The following is a 19,604-nucleotide window of genomic DNA, read 5'->3' on the forward strand; positions in this document are numbered from 1 at the left end:
TCCACAAATGGACGTTCCTGGGCTTGGAACGATTGGGGGATGTGTGGAGAGGTAGAGCCTACGTGACATTCTCAGACTTGCAAAAAGACTACGAACTAAGTCAGGGAGAGTGGTTGAGGTACCTTTAATTAGGACATGCCCTAAAAGCCTAAATACAGGACGGTACAGCCCTGCCGGCGTCTACTCCATTGGAGGACAAGTTGCTGACAGATCCACTGACCACTAAAGCCATATCTTTATATACAGAAAGCTCATCAAGAACTCTCCGGACACCTTGGTGGCATTGAAAGCACAATTGGAGGAAGACGTAGGGCAGATAGATGATGAAGATTGGAGGGATGAGATACAGGGGCCACGGGAGGTCGTGATCCGTGCTCGTTTCCAGCTCATCCAATTAAAATTCTGCATAGGGTATATTACTGTCGGAAGGCAACCCACCGCATGGGATATATAGAAAATAATCAATGTCAGAGGCGATGCAGGCAGGTGGGTACCTTTTTTCACCTGTTGTGGGGGTGCCTGGTGTTGCAAATGTATTGGAAGAAAGTGGGGGACATCATGGCAGAAGTAGTGGGGTCGCAGGTCTTACTAGACCTAAGATGGTTCCTGCTGCTTATTTCGAATGAGCAGTCGTGGCACAGCCGCACGGATTTTTTTTTTTAAATTAGCGGCAGTAATTGCGAAAAGTAATATTGCTAAGCACTGGCGGGCGGTGGCCCCACCGGAGGTGTCACAATGGATTGCAGACCTTGATTGGTGTCAACAACCAGAGCACACGGTATATCTGAGTAGGGGGTGCCTGAAAAAATGGGAGAAAATATGGGAGCCATGGCGTGTATAGCGAGACAAGTGATGAATGATACATGGAACGGGAATAGGTGAGGCCGTTTGTCTACAAGTATGTTTATTATAAACCTGGAAACCTGGAAAAAGTAAACATGTAACTTGTTCTGTGCTGCAATGTAACCTAAGTGGTCTGTTAAATGCTGAGCATGTTAATAAAAAAAGATTTTTTTTAAATGAACTAAAAGGTTCTACAATAGCTCGAGGATCTTCAAGCAACACATGCAAACAGACAAAAATGTGAAGTAACAACTGCGTCTTGACTTCACAAGATGAGGCAGCCAAAGCACTTTGGAGTGTATAATACCAATTTAAAGTTGCTTTCACTGCTGAGGCTCATAATGTGAGGCATTCTCCATCCTAAATACACCCAAACCGGACACTGCCAAATCTGCTCTTGTGGGGAATCAATGTCCAATTTAACAAATGGAAGCCAAATGGGACCTCATGGGGCAAGTAAAGCAACAATTGCCCCACAAGTGCTCATTAATATCTCTTCAGATCTTTCAGTACAATGTTCAACAACAATGTTCAAGGACTTCTTTTTGCACCTCCTGACTGTAAACAAGACAACCTGTGATAAAAAAAGAACTATCAGAAGTAGGTGACTGAACAAGTCAACCATTATTTTAATATTCTGAATATCACCATCGGTAAATTCTGAAATAGAGGTATATAAAATATTTTCCACATGTAGCTTTATATCGTTTGTCCTCCTCCACATGCACACACACCTGAGGATGGATTGGATCTGCGAAGCTCCAAATAATAATCAGTATTGGTGTCAACAATAACTTTGCTGAAGCGTTTATTCGATCTTCATAGGAAAGCCTTTCAGTCAGTGAAACGGCCACTAACCCTGAGGGAAGATATAATAAAAACACAAATAGGTTAATAAATGTCTTTTTCTTTTATTATTTTCTTTTCTGGCTTTAGTTTGACAAGAAATTACAAATAGTGGACAATTTAAGGCATGTCATTACAGAAAGGGTTCCTTCATTAATCAAACCGGAATCCATGCAGTCTTATTTGTACAAACCTTGTATTAAGCTCTGTTTATTTAGGTGTCAACCGCTGCAAACCGCAAGTTAACAGACAGTGCGTCAACGGGTTCCTCCAAAAATGATTTATCCTTGGGTATACAAGCACAAATCAATTTGCTTAAATTGTAGCAAAGTTTGATGCAAGGGCAAAGCTGATGTAACGACGGGAAACGGCCACTACAACGCGGCCGTTTCCACGCATAACATTAACCACGCATGCATTACAACGCATGCGTGGTTACCACGATTGCATTTACCACGCATACCTTTACTACGAGATACGTAGTAAAGGCATGTGTGGTAAAGATAAAATTAAAAAAAGGGGGGTTGGGGGTCTCCCCCCCACAAAAAAAACCAAACCTGATTGGAGGCAATCGGCATCGTACCGTCGTTAGAGGAAACGGAAAGTCACTTCCGCTTCCTCTTTACGACGTGCGAAGCAGATCAGAAGAGCTTTCAGAGGAGAGGACCTAGAGAGGTAAGGGGGAATTTAGTTTAAGGGATTAATGAGGGGGACTTGTAGCGAAGGGGTCAATTTAAGAGTTTGTGGGTGGGGGAATCGCACAGGGAATTTTTTTTTAATGTTGAGGGGAGGGGAATTTATGAGAGGAGAAAGGGGCAGGGGTGGCACAGGGGTATTATTAAAAAAAAAGAACATTTACCACGAAAATGCCTTTACTGATATGCGTGGTAAATGCATTTTCGTGGTAAATGTTAATCGTTCTAACACATGCGTAGTAAAGGCATGCATTGCAACGGAATGCGTTGTAATGACATACAACCGTAACGACAAATCACATGGGTGTAATCCTAGTTCTTCCCCTTGGCTGCTTGTTCTCTGTTAATTCATAAAAGGTATTTTAATTACAAAAGGAATTTTTATAAAAAATGTTTGCCAAAATAAGTACAATTTACTAGAAAACATGCCGAATGTTTTGACTTTTCTCCACTCAGCCAAACTGTAAACACAACAGTGCACTTAATTCAAAACACCACTGAGCAAAAATAATAACAAGTGAAGTCCTGAAACCTATCACTGTAAAATTGTGACAAATGTCCCTTCCACTTCAAGACCTATCAAAGATTAAATAATCCTATCATGCTGAGAAGGGAGTCAGTTATGCAGGTGTGTTTGCAACACACTTAAGATAAATAAACAATAGGACCTGGTTTGAAACTGTGGGCCCCACATACAGAAAGGTGTGTGTGGCATTTGTAAATTCAGAGAGAACAGCTAGGGTTAAAAAAACAGGATTCTATGTAAGTAACTGTTGGGATGGAAACGTACCTCACATAGTGACGACATGCACCTCTGCCTTGAGTGCCCCAGCTGCAATGATCTCTGGATCCCTGGTGCTGAACAACGATCATGCATGTTTGCTGTGACATAGGCCTGTCTCACGGATAGCTGTCTTTTAGGACCAGTAGGGGCACTCAAAGCACTACCCTCATACTAGTGAAAGGCTACTGCCTTTGTGTAGGAGGCTGGATTGGTATATTGTGCTCACTTACTTAAGTTTAGCACCCTGCCTAATCCAGACAACCCTTATGGTGATTTTAGTGGTTTTAGATAACGTTAGAAAGCTCGTAGCTGTGGAGAGCAGCCTTCAGGCTTAGTCCAGAAGATGTGTAAAGCAACTTCTTTTACCAGTACTTAATTTTATGGTATAGGTTAAGTGAAAAAGAACCACACAGTTTAGTTATAAAAATAAAATATGTATTTATTATAAACACTCACTAACACATTGCAATATCTCCTACCTGGAGATATAATCACAATACACACAATACTTTGGAAACAAAACACGTAAGTAGAACACATACATAGTGGTCTCTAGGGGAGACCAACCCATATACTAAAATAGTGGAATGTGAACCACAACCTAAGTCGAGACTGGACCCAGAAGGAGTCATTCATGAGCCGTCGCACATCGGATGTCAAGAGCCAAGGGGTCAGTGTCTGGCAGAGGCACCAACAAGCCTTGGCAACGGCAACCAACGTAGTTGTAGAAAAGGTGCAGTGTCAGGACCAACAAGGTCCAAGTGACTCACCTCGAGCATGTAAGTCAGAGAAGGCACTGAGCAAGCAGGGGAGTCTACTGGAGCCAAAGAAGACCCTAAAGAGGACCCACAGGCCTAAGGCACAGGAGTGGCAAGAGGACTTCGAGCAGCTCACCAAAGGATGAAGGCCCATGGTGCAAAGGATGCAGTGTAGGCGAAGATCTTGGCTACTGGAAATGCTTCAGGATGAAGCTTCTTGCAGCCCGAAGATCTGTGGAGGAGAGAGTCAGCAAGCCTTGGCAATGGCAAGTTGGAGGGGTACACAGGGGTACTGCTCCAGCGGTTCCTATAAGGGACACTGGCTTCAAACTTGCTGTGAAGACAGTGCAAGCCTTGAGGGAGTTGCAGAACCATCACCTGTGTTGCTGAACCTTTCGGAGTCTGTAAGAGCTCAGGAAGAGCAGACCGGTCTGCTTAGTTGCGGTGCCTGCAGATGCAGGGAGAGACTCTTTCACCCAAGGGAGATTCCTTCGGGTGTCTTGGATGTCCACAGGCCTTGTGAAGAACCTGTATGGAGCACAGGCATAGACGTTGAAGAAGACTGGCAGGACGACGAGACGAGGAGCAGCAGGAGTCTTCCCAGTTGCCGTCTCGGTTCCCAAAGCAAAGTCCAGAGTACCCAGACAGTTGAAGTGGTTTCGGGTCTGAATCTTGGCCCACAATGTATCTAGGGACCCAACCACAGGCAAGCCCTTAAGTACCCTAAGGAAAGTGTTGGGACGATTCAGGGGTCCCTACCGGAGGAGGGGAAAGACATTGGGGAGGATATTCCCATGTCATTTGTCAGTTAAGTGCCAGAGCAGGAGCCAATGGCTCCCTGAACTGGTTTCAACTGGAGTATGCAAGGAGAGCACCATATGTGCTCTTCAAATCAGTCTAGTGGTGCTGGCAAGCACCCCCACCCTGTCCCAATACACTAAGTCCTGTCTGGGAGGTGGTCACACCTCCCTGTGACAGGAAACCTAGTGTCCTCCCTGCCCCTGCTCGAGCTTGGCTCAGCAGTAGGAGGGCAGAATCGTTTTTCTTTTCAGCAGCAGCCATAGGCTGGAGGAGCTTTACAGTACAAGGAATCATACCTCCCACACCGAATCATACTTCCCAGACCATTTACGGTGTGGTGGTATGATTCCAACATGTTTGATACAAAAAACAACAGGGTTTGTTACAGCCAGTTTAGACATAGCCATCGCGCTATGACACATTGCCACTCTATGTGTCGTGATGGCTGATGCACTTACAACCTGGGATAATGGACTATGAAGGTTGTAGGGGTGACCTGCTCATGCAGGTCACCCTCACACTTAGAACCGAGCAACCTGCCTTTAGGATTGAAATGCCTGCTTTAGGTTTTAAGTGCATTGACCTCAGATATAAGGAAACCTAAATCTGTTGTACGTGGTGCTAGCACCAGCGTACTCAGGCTGCAATGGCAGGCCTGTAGCCATAATTTGAGTGGTCTCTCATGGGTGGCATAATACATGCTTCAGCACATCGGCGACCCCCGGTGTACCTATGCCCTGGGTAACTTAGTACCATATACTAGGGGCTTACAAGGGTACACCAGTATCCAATGTGGAGTGTACCTAAGTACCATTCATGTCCAATTTAGTGATGAAGCACAGAGACTGGGGTCCTGATTAGCAGGATCCCAGTCAGTAAAACAAAATGACACCAGCATAATATGGGGGTGACCATAAAAGCAGGTCCTACTTTTCTACACTTTGCCAGGAGTGAAGCATGAGCACAGTGGTGCCAGAATAGTAATCAGTAGAAGTGAACAGGCCTTTTTACCTGTGTTACTGGAGCTCACTCATGTAAAATTCTGCTGCTGTGTGCTTAACTCATCCTTTGCCTTCATCACGTTAGTATGTAGTACTGTGCAGCATGTGTGTGCATGCATGTGCTATGTGTGTGTGTGGACCTGTTAATGGTGCAACATATGGAGGACTCTGGGTTCAATTTTGGAAGACCCAGGGCTGACTGGAGGAACATGTAGAGGTAGAGGAATCTCCCCAGACAAATGTGTGCATTACTGCATTCCTGTGAGATAGGTGGGGTCACCGGCAGAAAAGAGCCACGCTTTTTAGTACACTTCAAAGGGTATTCTTTGATTCAGGAGAGGTCACTGGAAACAGGCACATCTCAGGAAGGAGATGGGGCTGATGAGAGAATAATAAGGAGTAGGTTTGGGACCTTAGGGTAACTTTTGATACACATACTACTGTGGCTGGTACCAGGTGTGAACCTCTAGTGCCTCACATGGCCAGTGTTGTGGGGCTTCAGGTTTAGAGTCCCTTCTGCTATGACAGATTGCTTTCCAGAGGAAGGACAGGACAGAGGATTTGGCACCTCAAAAGGAAGCAAACCTCCCTCCCAAACCTCAAAGACAGAGACTCTTAATCACATTTGGTGTCAGACATGGACTAAAAGAAGGGGAGCTCAAGGCCCGAAAAAGTGTCAATAGTCAAGCAGCTAGTCAGGCAGTGCAAGGAGGAGAAGCTCTGCAAGACTAATGCCTATGTCCTGGACTGGGGGTTAATGCCGGTCAGTCTCACAGCTGAGTGAGGGGGACATCGGCCATGGAAACCATGCCAACATGCCAAATGAAAAAGAACCCAACGGCGGACCTTCCAGTCTACACCTCATGCTTTGTTTTGTAGATTAAAAGTCCTGTGCACAATTCCTCCAGCACCTGCTGTTATTCAGTGCCCCTGTGTACAGATCCTTGGTCAATAAAGCATATGAAGGTGCACCAGGTAAGGAAGTCCAATCAGTTGTATTGTATCAAAAAACCTTTATCTCTCTTTTTTCGTCCTTTTTTATCCTTATTTACATATGCTGTCCAGCCAATGCTCTTCATTCAAAAAACAATAGGAACTTTATCAGGGCTGAAAACCAATTAACATGAAAGCCAAATCAACAAAAAACAGACAATTTAATGTAAATAAAAACAGACAATTCAAAATAAACGGCACAAGACACTACAAAACCACATGTTAAATGATATCACTGTCCAAGACATGTTTGGTCCCTGAGTAAGAATGTGAGGAATGGGAACTGATGTTACATATTGAAATGAGCCAATTAAATAGGCCATATAGAGCACATATACATCTAATAGGGCAGCGACACAGACGTAAAAAAAAAACACACATAAATAAGAAACACAATGTGTAAGTAAAGACATTTAAAAATGAAAAAATTAAAGATCAAAAGGTGAGAACATAAAATCTAAATTCTCCACATTAATTAGAGACAATGTAAACAATATTATGCCCAATATGCTAAAAGGCATTGATGCATTTAAGAAAAAGTAGAGTAGAAAGGGGGCAATGAATTAAATTCTAAGTCCAAAAATGTCCCACGTAGGATAACCCATTGCATCCATATTGGAGTATTAAAAGGCATCCCAAAGCAGTATATTCATAAGAAATGCCTGAGGAATAACCAATTCACAATAGATATACCAGTGAATGAGAAATGTGAACAATAGATATAGCAGTGAAGGAAAGATGTAAAGAACCAAATCACAAAGGGTAAAAGTGGATTTGGAGATGCGCTCGAAAATAAACATAAATAAAAAAAAAAAAGAAAAAGAACAGCATGTGTATGTACGTAGATAGTGAGAAGACCACCACCAATTTGTGTAATCGCATCCATGGAGTAAAACATTAACCCAATGTCTCACCTCAATATTCTATGACTGTATGTGATGTTCAAAGCAATGTTCAATATCTTTGTTCCAGCTAGGCACGTATACAACTTGGGTATTTCCCCGGGGCATGACTGTGCCCCTCGTTTGATACCTGATTTGAATTAAAGCAATAGCAACTAGAATGTCAGTAGAGAACGTTCCTAAATGATACTAATAAAGTTAACCCTTTGTGAAGTACAAAATCTATCACCCCCAATGCCATAATTAAAACAGCCTTCCATCTGAAGCAGCTTCTTGATTTTACTCGTCTCGCCATGGCATCCTAAAATAATTAATTATATCAAATTCTTCTCTTATACCACACCACCGCCATATTGGCAAAAACATTGCGTATTATTTCTATATGAACAATTCGTTCTATCCATATCTCAAGCGTCTATGTCCTGCCGAGATGTAACCACCAGTAAATTCGGTACCCATTGAATCTGAGAAATGTGCCATATCAAAAACACCACAAGGAAAACTACCTATGACTTAAAGCTAATAATTGATGGCCCCACTGTGTGAGGTCACAGATCCTTAAGTTTCTTCAACTCCCCATTTATGCACACGCCTGTCCTGCTCAGCCAACCCATCCCTCATCTAATAAAAATAACTCAGAGGGGCGCTGTTGGAAATTGGGGTGTCTAGTTGGCAAGGGTTTGCACCTTTGTCCAAGTAGGGGCCCTTCCTTCTAGTCAGGATAAGGGAGTTATACTCCTAAAATAACCCCGGCTCACCACCTTGGTAGCTTGGCATGAGCAGTCAGGCTTATCTTAGAGGTAGTGTGTAAAGCATTTGCACATAACCAACAGTAACACAGCCAAAGCACTACAAAAGGACACCACACCAGTTTAGAAAAATATCCAATATTTTTATATACTTAAGACAAAACGATAAAAATATACAATACAGTACTTAGAACTCTTCAGTTATCAAAATAAACTTCAAATAAAGTTCCTTGAAGTCAATAGGTTTGTCTGGGCTATCACGGCGTAGTAAACAAATTCCAAACAGTTCTGGCTGACCGTGGCGTCCCGGGCCAGCTACGGTGTCGGGAAGACCCACAAAACAGTACCTTTAGAAATGCAGAACATCGGCAACATCTCCATGTGCTCCAAAGGCACGGCGTCTGCAGGCATCAGTTCCGGAGGTCGGTGCAGGAGTTGTTGGGCCCTTGAAGTCACACGCATTGCAGATCGAGCTCCTCGTGGTTGAAGTCAGGAGCGCCGGTGTCGGCAGGTGTTGGTTGCTGCGGTGCGAAGTGCAGCGGTGCAGCGTGTGGTGCCCTCAGGTCGCAGTGCAGGCAGCGGCTCAGTGACAGTCGTCCAGTGGCGTCGATGAGACCAGGGCTGCAGTGAGAAGTGATGCGATGCTCGTCGCGCTGCTGGCAGGTCACAGTGCAAGCAGAGACATCGTTGTTGCTGAAGCGCTGTCGTCGGCTGACGGACTGGAATCGATGGCACCGGCGTAGGTAGGCCATGGCTGCTGTGTGGAATGAGGATAGTGCGTTGTGTAACTTACGAGCGGTGCCCTCAAACCATGGTGCAAGCAGCGGCGTCGATTTTGGCGTGGAGGGGCGTAGTGCAGTGCGATGGTGCCCTCTGCAGTGCCTTCAGGACACGGAGTCGGCAGCAGCGTTGTAGATGGTGTTGGGTTGCTTTTTCTTCTGTTGCAGCACAAAACACACAGTCCCCAGTGCTGAGGGCAGGAGAACTAACTTGAAGTCTTTGCTGTTCCTGAGACTTGAACAGGGAGGGAAGCTCTACCTCAAGCCCTTGAAGAAACTCACAAAAAGAAATTTCAGAGAGTCCAGTCCAGTCCTTTCACTGCCCAAGACAGAAGCAGCCACTGCAGGCCAACACAGCAACGGTATAGTCCCTCCTCACAGCTTCCCAAGCTCTACTTCTTGGCAGTGTTCTTGGTTCCAAAAGAGTTCTATAGTTTAGGGGTTTGGGCCCCACTTTTTATAACCCAAAATCCTTTGTCCTCTCAGGCAGAGAGTGCCTGTGCCCAGCCAGAACCAGTTCTGTCCTCTCTGGTGCAGCTTGCTGGCAGGAGGTGGAGACAGCATTGTCAGAAGCAGACCAGGCCCATTCAGGTGAAAGGAAATCTCCTCCCCTTACTCTAAATGCAGCCCAGGTCTATTCAGCCCATCCCTAACCCATCTCTGGAGCCACTGCTCCTCCCCAGCCCCTGTCATCCCAAAGCCAGACAGTCAATCCACAAACCCAGCAGAGGCACATTGAATGGCTGAGCAAGAAAATACCTACTTTCTAAAAGTGGTATTTTCAAACACAGAATGTAAAAATCACCTTCACTAAAAGATGCATCTTTAGATTCTGAGTTCAGGAATACTAAACTTTATTTCTCTACCTTCTTCCCAGGGCCAGTTATGTTTATAAGATGTTGTAATAGCTTGTGGGAGAAGTTGAAGAGAGTGGGTGGCTAGAGTCGTTTTCAAATTATAGTGTCTGGGGAAAGTCAGTCCTTGTCTTGGTGCCCTCACACACCCCGGAGGATTCCATGCTTCATCATTGGGCACTGCTCCTCGTTGGGCACAGGTCCCTCGAAGGATCACTTTGTCGGAAATCTTTTAAGTGATAAAGCTGTAAGGGTGTGTGCGGGTCTGAGTGGCAGTGGTGTCCAGGTGTGAAGTTAAAAGATGGCTGGAGGGGTGGCTAGTAAATTTAATAGGGAATAGCCCCTCTGTCATCAGTAAAAAAAAACGGGGGTTGTGCTGCTTGAGGGTGGCAATGGCCCTCAGTAGCTAGACAAGTGTCATACCCATAATGAGGCATATTGAAGGTCAATATGTTTCACGGAGTGCGTGGTCTCAGGAGGAGATCTCTTGCGCTTCTTTCGGACCAATGTAAAAGTGCAGTGAGTGCCAGTGTAGTATAGTGGCCTGTCGGTTAGACGTAGCTCCACTAGTTAAAACAAAGGGATAAATATAATATACAACCCTTGCAGGAGGCTATAATTAGAAAGAGGAGGTCCCCAATCGGTCAACGCTGTGCTAGTGGTATTAACCAACTACTGTGATTGTCTAGCAAGTTATTCAGGTGGTGAGATATCAATATATAGTGTAATGGTGACGCTCAGGTGGACAGACAAACATGTATACATGGAATATTCTCAGTTAATACCATGATGTGATGTCGATAAACTGACATAACCAGACAGACACATAATGCATCCCGTTCTGCCAAAGATCAGGGTCAAGGGTCAGATGCACTGGTATACTAGGCAGTGAGTAAATGGGTTGGTATTGTGGTAGAGTAACGCAGTGTTAGGAGCGTAAAACACATAGCTATTCAAGGTAAACCATTGATGGCAAGACCTCAGGTCACTGTGCTCAAATGTGGTTGTTGGCGTACGCTTACCTATACAAAGCGGGAATAGTGTCCCATGAGGTACAGCTGAGGAATTCCTTGAAATATATGCAAGAAGTCATAGTGTTAGGTACTGCAATGCGTAGAGAGTAGCATGCGGATGTACGCGAGGGCCATGAAGTGGGTAAAGGTCTGTACTTACAGTTATCGTAGGATCTGTAGGTCTGTTAACCTACCCGACCTCTCGCCGCTCGGTAGGATGTGCATTGCAGCGCCCGCTGTATTTGTGCTATGTCAATGTCGTAGGGTGTGTCCGTGTGCGCCCTCTGCGTGACGCGGGGGTCACGCGTGCGCATCAAAGGGGAAGTGCCATCTTGGCATTGGTTCCATTATGAAAGTCACGTGTGCAATTCAGAGGATTAAGAAATCAGCGTCATCTTTGAGTAGGTTTTAACTAAGAATATGAGGGAAGCAGAGAATACTCAGTAGGATTGTGGGTGCCCCACATGGTAGTAGGTGGTGTAAGCAACGTGGCCCTTGATGGTAGCAGCTACAGGGGGCCACATGTGTAAACAGGAAAGTACGGGGGTCATGTGATCTGAAGCCGTATAAAGGTCCTCTTATTTGCATAGGAGCCGACAAAAAGGTAGTGCCAGGATCCGTAGGGGTGGCGCAGTTGATGATATGCAAACAAAATGGACCGGTGTGAAGTGGGTGCTATGTGTCACAAAAAGGGTCCTGGCCTGTGGAGGTGTATGGAGTTAGGAAGACATAGTTTCATATGGCAAGTACTTTCCATATTAAAGGACGTTGAGTAGCACAGGAAGAGAGAGGTGCTTAAAGGCAACGTTGCCCTTATGGTAAAGAAGGTTGAAACCGGAACGTTTGTATAGTGTGCGAGATGCGCTTGGTGGCAGAAACATAATGTCTCGAAATTGACATAGGAGATGTAGAAATATATAACGGGAGGCCAGTGTGTGCAGCTACTAGGTTGTAGGGCCTAAGTGCTATAGTGCAGTAAGGTAAATGGTAGCCGAATACTGTTGACAAAGAGAGCATTGGTAGAGAGTAATGTGATCCATGTCAACTTGGGGTATCGGCATCGATACTGTGGCGTGTATTACCACCAGGTGTAAGGTGTGGTCAGGGATATGTAGTTCAAGTCTGCAATTCAATCCAGGGAATCTCATCATTTAGCCCATTTACATTGGAACGTAGTTTGAACACCCACCGTTGTTCTTTACGGAACAGGGTAGAGGTGTTCCAAGCTGTATTTGCTTGCAGGATGTGCCATCGGAGCTGGTCTGTGGTATGCTTGTGTTCTATGAAGTGGGCGCTCATTTGTGTTGTGCTGCGGCCGCAGTGAAGAGGAAAAACTTTTATAACGATCTATTGTTGATGTCTGTGGAAGTGACAGCTGATAGTTTAGAGGCATAGAGTACATTTACATTATAAAGCAGAACATCTGTCAACCTTCGCAAAGTTCATGCAAACTATGCAACTTTTTATAACAAGCGCACTCTGCATCTTTAAATTGCCTTAAATTATCAACATTAGTGAGCCCAATTCCCTTCCCTGTGGCCCCGTATTCATGGCTAGCACAGAAGCAATCCAATCCACACCATGACATTTGAGCGACAAGAAGAAATATTGGTAATGGCTTGACTGACATTCCTTAAATACCCGTCTTAGTAATAACCTACCCGGGATTGTTGGGTGCCAGTTTATGCAGCTGATTGATTTATCCTTGCTGAGCCGCAAATCGGTAAACGATTGGTATTCCTTCAGATGAGAATCCGTTTTCCCGCCAAATAAGCTTTCATCTTCTGCTAGTGCTTTCCAGTCATCGATAAACGGATTCATTATTTCATTTTGCTGCAGTGCTAGTTCAAGTCTGTTTTATGAGAAAAATATTTTATTATACAAAATCTAATATATCCACCTTATGGACAGTGTGGCTTTTGAAGACTGTATGAGAGTAAAGGTTTCAAGATAAAAAAATTGAAGTTCAGATAAGGATAAATAGCTTAACTGTGAACCTAGCTCTCTTCCAGATGAGTCATCATCTAAGTCACTGAATATTCCCGCCATGATGCTGTGTGTAAGTATCCACAATCCTTTATTGTCTGGCTACTATTGTAAGCATTTCAACTGACTTGCAGCCTAGTTCACTGATGGCAAGGCACCATTTTCAAAAGTATTCACATACATAGTGCATGACGTGATCACACTACAAGTGAAACAAGCATTTGCAGTGCAGTAGGCCTCGCATTTCTTAGAGTTAGCAATATTGGCATTGTGATGTAAATGTTTTTAACCTATGTGTTTTGGAGTGAAGTGGATGTCTGGGATGGCAATTGTGTGTTTTTTCAATGCATCTAACAGGAAGCTCATTTAAACTGAACCTTAGTATTTGTAAAAAAAAAAAACATGTTCACCCCAGTTGAGCCTCTTGGCACAATATAACAGCCGTTCGTAATTATCCCATTCAATGGTACCCATTGTACTGAAAGGTGAGAGGACACGCCAGGTTTCAAACCTGTGCCCTCAGGGTAAAACATTGATGGTGGATGCTGGCAGATTTAGTCGATTTAGCAGCCATGTTCAGTGAACATGCAATCCCATTAAAAAACGGCCACTTCAAAGAAGTGCAGGTAGTTAGACCAGAGCATTTGCGGGGTCCAGAGACGGTCAGAGAGCTGACCCATTTCATCAGTAAAGGAGCGCTCTTCATGTGTAAATTCAATCTGTCCAGTCCTTTAGCGGAGCTCGTGTCGTTACTCCACACACATGAGCCGTACTGTCTATTTAATGCCCCCATTAGAAAGAACCGGCAGCAGGCAACACTGTAAAGCACAAGTGGTCGAAGCAGAGAAAAAAAATTGGGGAACTGTAGGTGGAGAATCAGAGAACAGGACTAACCCAAGGATTGGGTCACAGGGCGGAGTCAGAGGTGTGGCCGAAATGCACAAAGCATCAAAACATTTTGTATTTACTTGGCATTTCACTGACCAGTTAAAGCTTATTATGTTATTTAATTCAACCAATGGATACACATGATTATTTAAGTTTTAATATGAGTTATTGACATTAAAATACATTCACAAAGTGGGATATGTTTCCAATCATAGAATATCCCAAATACGCTTAAAAGTGGAAGCACAAGCCATTTGTCTCCGAGCCATGGAGTTTCTGTCATCAGCACTTCTCCTCCTTTTTTCCACAAGAGCAGTTCAAACATGAATAGCATGATGATGGCCTCAGTTGCAGTTAACACTTCTGATCCAAATGAGGTAGGGCTGCTGCTGTTGCACAGGTTCAGAAGGCTGGTATTGTCTGTAGGCTATTTCTCTGGAATAACCCCTAGACTTCCTGTACTGTTGGTGGAACATTTTGACGATAGACAAATGTCCCAAATATCATGCAGAACCTTAAATCATTCGAACTCTGAATCAGCCTTCTCCTCAAACAAGGTAGTGGCATCAAAGAGCATGTCCAATGGGACCCTGAGACATACCCTGAAAGCCAGGTTGATCTAATCCAGGTGTGTCTTCTAACAGCTGCAGCCGCTGCAGATAAGAGCAGTGGGGCGGTGGTGCGAGGTGAGGAAGATAAGGGAAATTTAATAAATAAATAATTTTCCCTTTTGGCCGTCTCTCGAAATCCCCCCTCACCTGGCCCCACTGCCCCACCGCTCTTACCTGAAGCAGCCGAAGCTGTCGTCTGAAGAACCAGAACCTTTTGGGTCTGGCGGCGCAGGGTACGCCTTAATCTCCTGGGTTCTCCTGCTTCAGCTAACAGAGACACGGGGACACTCTGTCGGCGTAAAAGATCAGATTTTATTAGCTGCAGCTAGTACAGTTGTCCAAGTAGTACACATGGTATGTTCTCAGGAGACTGCCACTTCACTCTGTGGCGTACAATTTTTTATAGTGTATAGAAGACATATACATTAACCAGAAAACACACCCAGCGCACACATCGAGAACCAATGAGGGAAGTTTAAGATAGGATAGAGCCAATAGAGAAGATTGAAAAACAAAGTATCGAGTAACCCGAAGAAGCCTCTCCTTCAACTGTGTTTGTCGCTCCTCCTTACGGGTTAATCTATTAACGTGTCCATAGCTGACTCGCAGGTGGCGAGATAGTATGTGTGTTTTGGAGGACAGTTGTGAAACGAGACAATACGAGCAGAAGACAGAGAAGGCCAGAAGTTAAGATAAAGTTAGAAGAGAATAGTGTGAACCAACAGATAGTTAAGACAGGGATCAGGGAAACCAGACAGGTATTAGTGTACTCGGCCAGTCCCTAACACCAGCTTTGTAAACAGAGGCAGAAGGTTATTTTGACACAATATTGCAGGAAAAGCAGAAAAGACTTCGTTCACCGTGCTGTCTGAGTGAGGGCAACACAAAATGGCGGTGGTTTACAAAATGGCGGGTCAATACGATCGAGATCGAAAATCGAATTTCCTCAGACCCTCCTTTTGCCAGAACTCAGGCAATAACATACGGACTCATGTTAATCTGAGTCGATGTCAATGGTCATGAGGTCATCAAGCTGTTGTTGCAACATCATTTTGATATTCTCTGTGACTTAGGGTTTGGGATGCACATAGTAGCACAAAGATCACAAATGGCTGGACCACAGTGCATACAGAGACAACAAGAGAAAATGATGGCCAAAACCATTCCAAGGAATGTTAATACCTTCCAACCCCACTTGGACAGTAGTCCCCAAAACCACCCCAATAATGACCAATCTCCTTCGTCCTGATGAATCGACTCGGAAATTATGTGTAATTTAGAGATGGCCTGGTATACTGTTGGCGCGTCATCAGGTATATAAATACAGCAACTTGATTTGATCAATTTACAGACTCCACCACGATCTGCAAGAATAATATCTAAAGCAACTCGATTCTGTAATGTCATAAGACAATCCGCCTGTAGTTCCGCTGTAATATTACTCAAAGCTCCTACAGTGATGTCTATGGTAGTGTCTACTACACGAACCAGTTGCCTCATATTCCTACTGTTTGCCATAGGACCCCAAAAAGGAAGAAATCCTTTTAGGAAGTCTCCTCCCTCTTGTCCTGCTGTGTCTTTGGAATCAATAATCCCTCTGCCATATCTGTTTTTATGAAAATTTGAAGAAGCAGTATATGTAGGGGGAAGAAGGAAAGCTATATAGCAGGTTCCAGAAAAACCAGTCGGTAACCATGTATAGGCTCTATCATGACAGATGAAATATGTGCCCTGAGATGGTACTAACGGCAGCGAATTCTGAGATGAATGGATGTACGTATGGGAGCAAAAACTTTTTTCCTGTTCAGTGTTAGCAGTGTGACCATTTATTTGCAAACAGAAATTGCCTTGATGAGGTATAATGTTAATGTTGTAGACTTGTAAAGCGCACAGCTACCCCAGCAACGGGGCGTCCCGGCGCTGTAGACCGCTGGGGAACCCGTCCTGGCTATCCCTGTGAGATGGTCCCTTTCTGGGTATCTCCAAGGTGAAACCAGGCATCCCCGGCATCTGTGGGGGGCCGTTGTAGAGATGAGGCAAGCTTAATGCCCTGAGTTGCCGAGTGTGTTCCTGGTTAGAGTAGGTACCGAGGTGAGAATTATCGAGTCCGTTTTTGACCCTGGTCCACGACCCTGCCGCGTCGGGAATTGAACCCTGGTCCCTGGCCGATTCTCTGCTTACGGGTCTGCCGCCTCTAACTAGTGAGCCACACCTCTCCACCTTGTGTAATAGTGTAATAGTCCAAATTGGTGGAGATTTTCCCTGTTTAACCTTATCACTAAGACTAGCGATGTAATGGGTGACGTTCCAATTAGTGTATGCTTTTCTCTCATCAATAGAACTTTTACTATTTTCCATGATTTTAGCCATAGCTACCATTCCCTTTATCAACGAACTATGACTGAAATCTGGTCCATCAATAAAAGAACTGACAGGTCGTTTAAATTGGCTTTGATAGGCATTAGAGAAAATTACAAAATAAGCCCAAGCAGAACCTTCATAAGAGAACGGAAGGACTAAATATGGCATCCCTTTTTCTGTGGCCATGGGCATTAGTCCACACACCCACCAGTCGGTTGTATTAATCACTAATTGGTGTTGATGTAATAACTGGATAAAAGAGTTATTGTAATATTCGGTTCTTCGAATCAGTTCATGTTGAGGAAGTGTATGAAAAAGATGTGGAGAGATAGTGGAATAAGAAGGCACAGTGATAGAAGGAGGGACAACTTTTTGCTGCATAGCATGAACAATCCAACCTATACACGCCATTAAAATACACAATAATATGAAAATACATAAGGTTATACCACAACGACTATATACTATTTCACAGTAGTTCTTCATTTTTTCCTTTCTCTCTCTTTCTCCTAATGTAGTATCCATCTTCTAAGTGGATGCTCATGGCAATCTTCCTCAATCACTTGGTTATGATTATCTGCCGTCCTATGACACTGCACGTCCTGCAGACCTATTGTCACTTCTCAGGTCACAACCAAGACTCCTACCGTGACCCTGCAACCGGGATAGAAACTACATGGAAGAGAGAATTTCAAGTTTTCTTCTTCGATCTAGGTCTCAAATTATAACGAGCCTGATCAGGTACAGTCTGATCTTGAAACAATGTTCGTGGATCTGTGGTATTCAGACGAAGGTGCGGTGGTACAGCTTCCTGGAGAATGTCGTCGCTTTCTTTCTCTGACAATGTTCCATTCAAGTGTGCATCACTAAATGGTACAAAACGAGGAACCTTCTCGCTTTCAGAGTCTCTTATACCCTTGCGAACCCACTGATCGAAAGGGAAAGGCAAAGGCACCTTCTTGCAGTGCACACCGTGAATCCAATTCTTCTTTCGTTCAACTTTCACTGCTGTACGGGTTGTTAATAGCACCTGACGAGGCTTTCTCCAGCGAGGCTCCAAATTCTTCGTCCTTTGGAAATTCTTCACACAGACCCAGTCACCTGGTTGGATGGAATGACTCGAGTCTGTGGAGGCCTCGGGCAGGGCGCTCTGAACCTGTTGATGAGGAATACGCAATTTAGTTGTGAGGTCATGCAAATAATCAATCAACATCGGGAATGGTATATCAGAGTACTTTTTAGGGCGAGGGACTCCCCATACGTTAGCTGGGCGTCCGAAAACAACCTCATAAGGGCTAAGTCCCAAACGAGAATGCACAGCCGTTCTGGTGGATAAGAGAGCCAAAGTTAGGGCATCGGGCCAACTAAGGCCTGTACTGGCTGGTATTTTAGCCAGTTTAAGTTTTAGAGTGCCAATATAGCACTCCACTAGACCCGCTGACTGTGGATGGTTTGCCGCATGGAATTTTTGTTTGATGCTAAGACCCGCACAAACTTTTTGCATGACTTGGCCCACAAATTCACTCCCATTGTCACTCCAGACAATGCGCGGCAACACAAATCTATGAAAAAACTCCTTTAAAAGTTTTTTGGCTGTGGATATAGCAGTATTGTCTTTCAGGGGATATGCCTCTATCCATCTGGAAAAGGCACATACCACCACTAGAACATATTTGAGATTGTTGCATCGTTCCATGTGAATGTAATCGATTTGCAACACCTCAAATGGATAGGTCGGAGGAGCAAAATGACCTGCTGGAGTTGGGGTTCCTTTTCCTGGATTGTACATTAAGCAAATGATACAATGTTTCACTATATTTTCTGCACACTTCGGTATTCCCTCATTCTGCCATACTGGAGCCAAAAGCTTGCATATTCCTTTCGCACTTAGGTGGGCTGGACCATGCGCTATAGTAACTACAGGTAGTACATAGGCGTCTGGTAACAGCCAACATTGGTGCTCTGACAATTCCACCCAACAACCCATCTCATCTAACATTCCTGTACTTTCTTTCCACTTACTCAATTCTTTCTCTGTAACCTCTTCTTGAATTGATTTCACACTTTCTACTGTGTCTTCATACATTCCTCTTTCCCTGACCCAATTTGCAGGGCCCGCAACATACATGCGACTTGTAGCATCTCTGGCTGTCTTTTTAGCTACCTCGTCCGCAAATGCATTTCCACGACCAATATCGTCGGTAATCTTCTTATGCGCACCTCACTTCACGATTGCTATCTGGGTAGGTAAAGCAAGTGACTCAAGAAGGTCAGTCACCAACTGACCATGTTGTAAACTGAACCTTAGTATTTGTAAAAAAAAAACCATGTTCACCCCAGTTGAGCCTCTTGGCACAATATAACAGCCGTTCGTAATTATCCCATTCAATGGTACCCATTGTACTGAAAGGTGAGAGGACACGCCAGGTTTCAAACCTGTGCCCTCAGGGTAAAACATTGATGGTGGATGCTGGCAGATTTAGTCGATTTAGCAGCCATGTTCAGTGAACATGCAATCCCATTAAAAAACGGCCACTTCAAAGAAGTGCAGGTAGTTAGACCAGAGCATTTGCGGGGTCCAGAGACTGTCAGAGAGCTGACCCATTTCATCAGTAAAGGAGCGCTCTTCATGTGTAAATTCAATCTGTCCAGTCCTTTAGCGGAGCTCGTGTCGTTACTCCACACACATGAGCCGTACTGTCTATTTAATGCCCCCATTAGAAAGAACCGGCAGCAGGCA

General features: G+C 44.4%; 1 protein-coding gene across 3 annotated transcripts in view; it reads right to left on the bottom strand.

Moving 5' to 3' along the window:
* The window catches only part of DNAI3 (dynein axonemal intermediate chain 3), a 958,656-nt gene that overhangs the window by 575,363 nt on the left and 363,689 nt on the right, over nt 1-19,604 (bottom strand). For all 3 annotated transcript variants that reach the window (XR_014960642.1, XM_085602077.1, XM_085602078.1), the window contains 2 exons: nt 12,680-12,870; nt 1,578-1,702 (listed from right to left, as the gene is read on the bottom strand). Coding sequence is in view for 2 of the 3 variants with exons in the window: in XM_085602077.1 (XP_085458203.1) it covers nt 1,578-1,702; nt 12,680-12,870 (316 nt within the window). In the remaining variant the exon portion in view is untranslated. The remainder of the gene's footprint in view (nt 1-1,577; nt 1,703-12,679; nt 12,871-19,604) is intronic.

Source organism: Triturus cristatus, chromosome 4_2 (genome assembly GCF_964204655.1).
Source record: "Triturus cristatus chromosome 4_2, aTriCri1.1, whole genome shotgun sequence".
Classification (NCBI taxonomy): domain Eukaryota; kingdom Metazoa; phylum Chordata; class Amphibia; order Caudata; family Salamandridae; genus Triturus; species Triturus cristatus.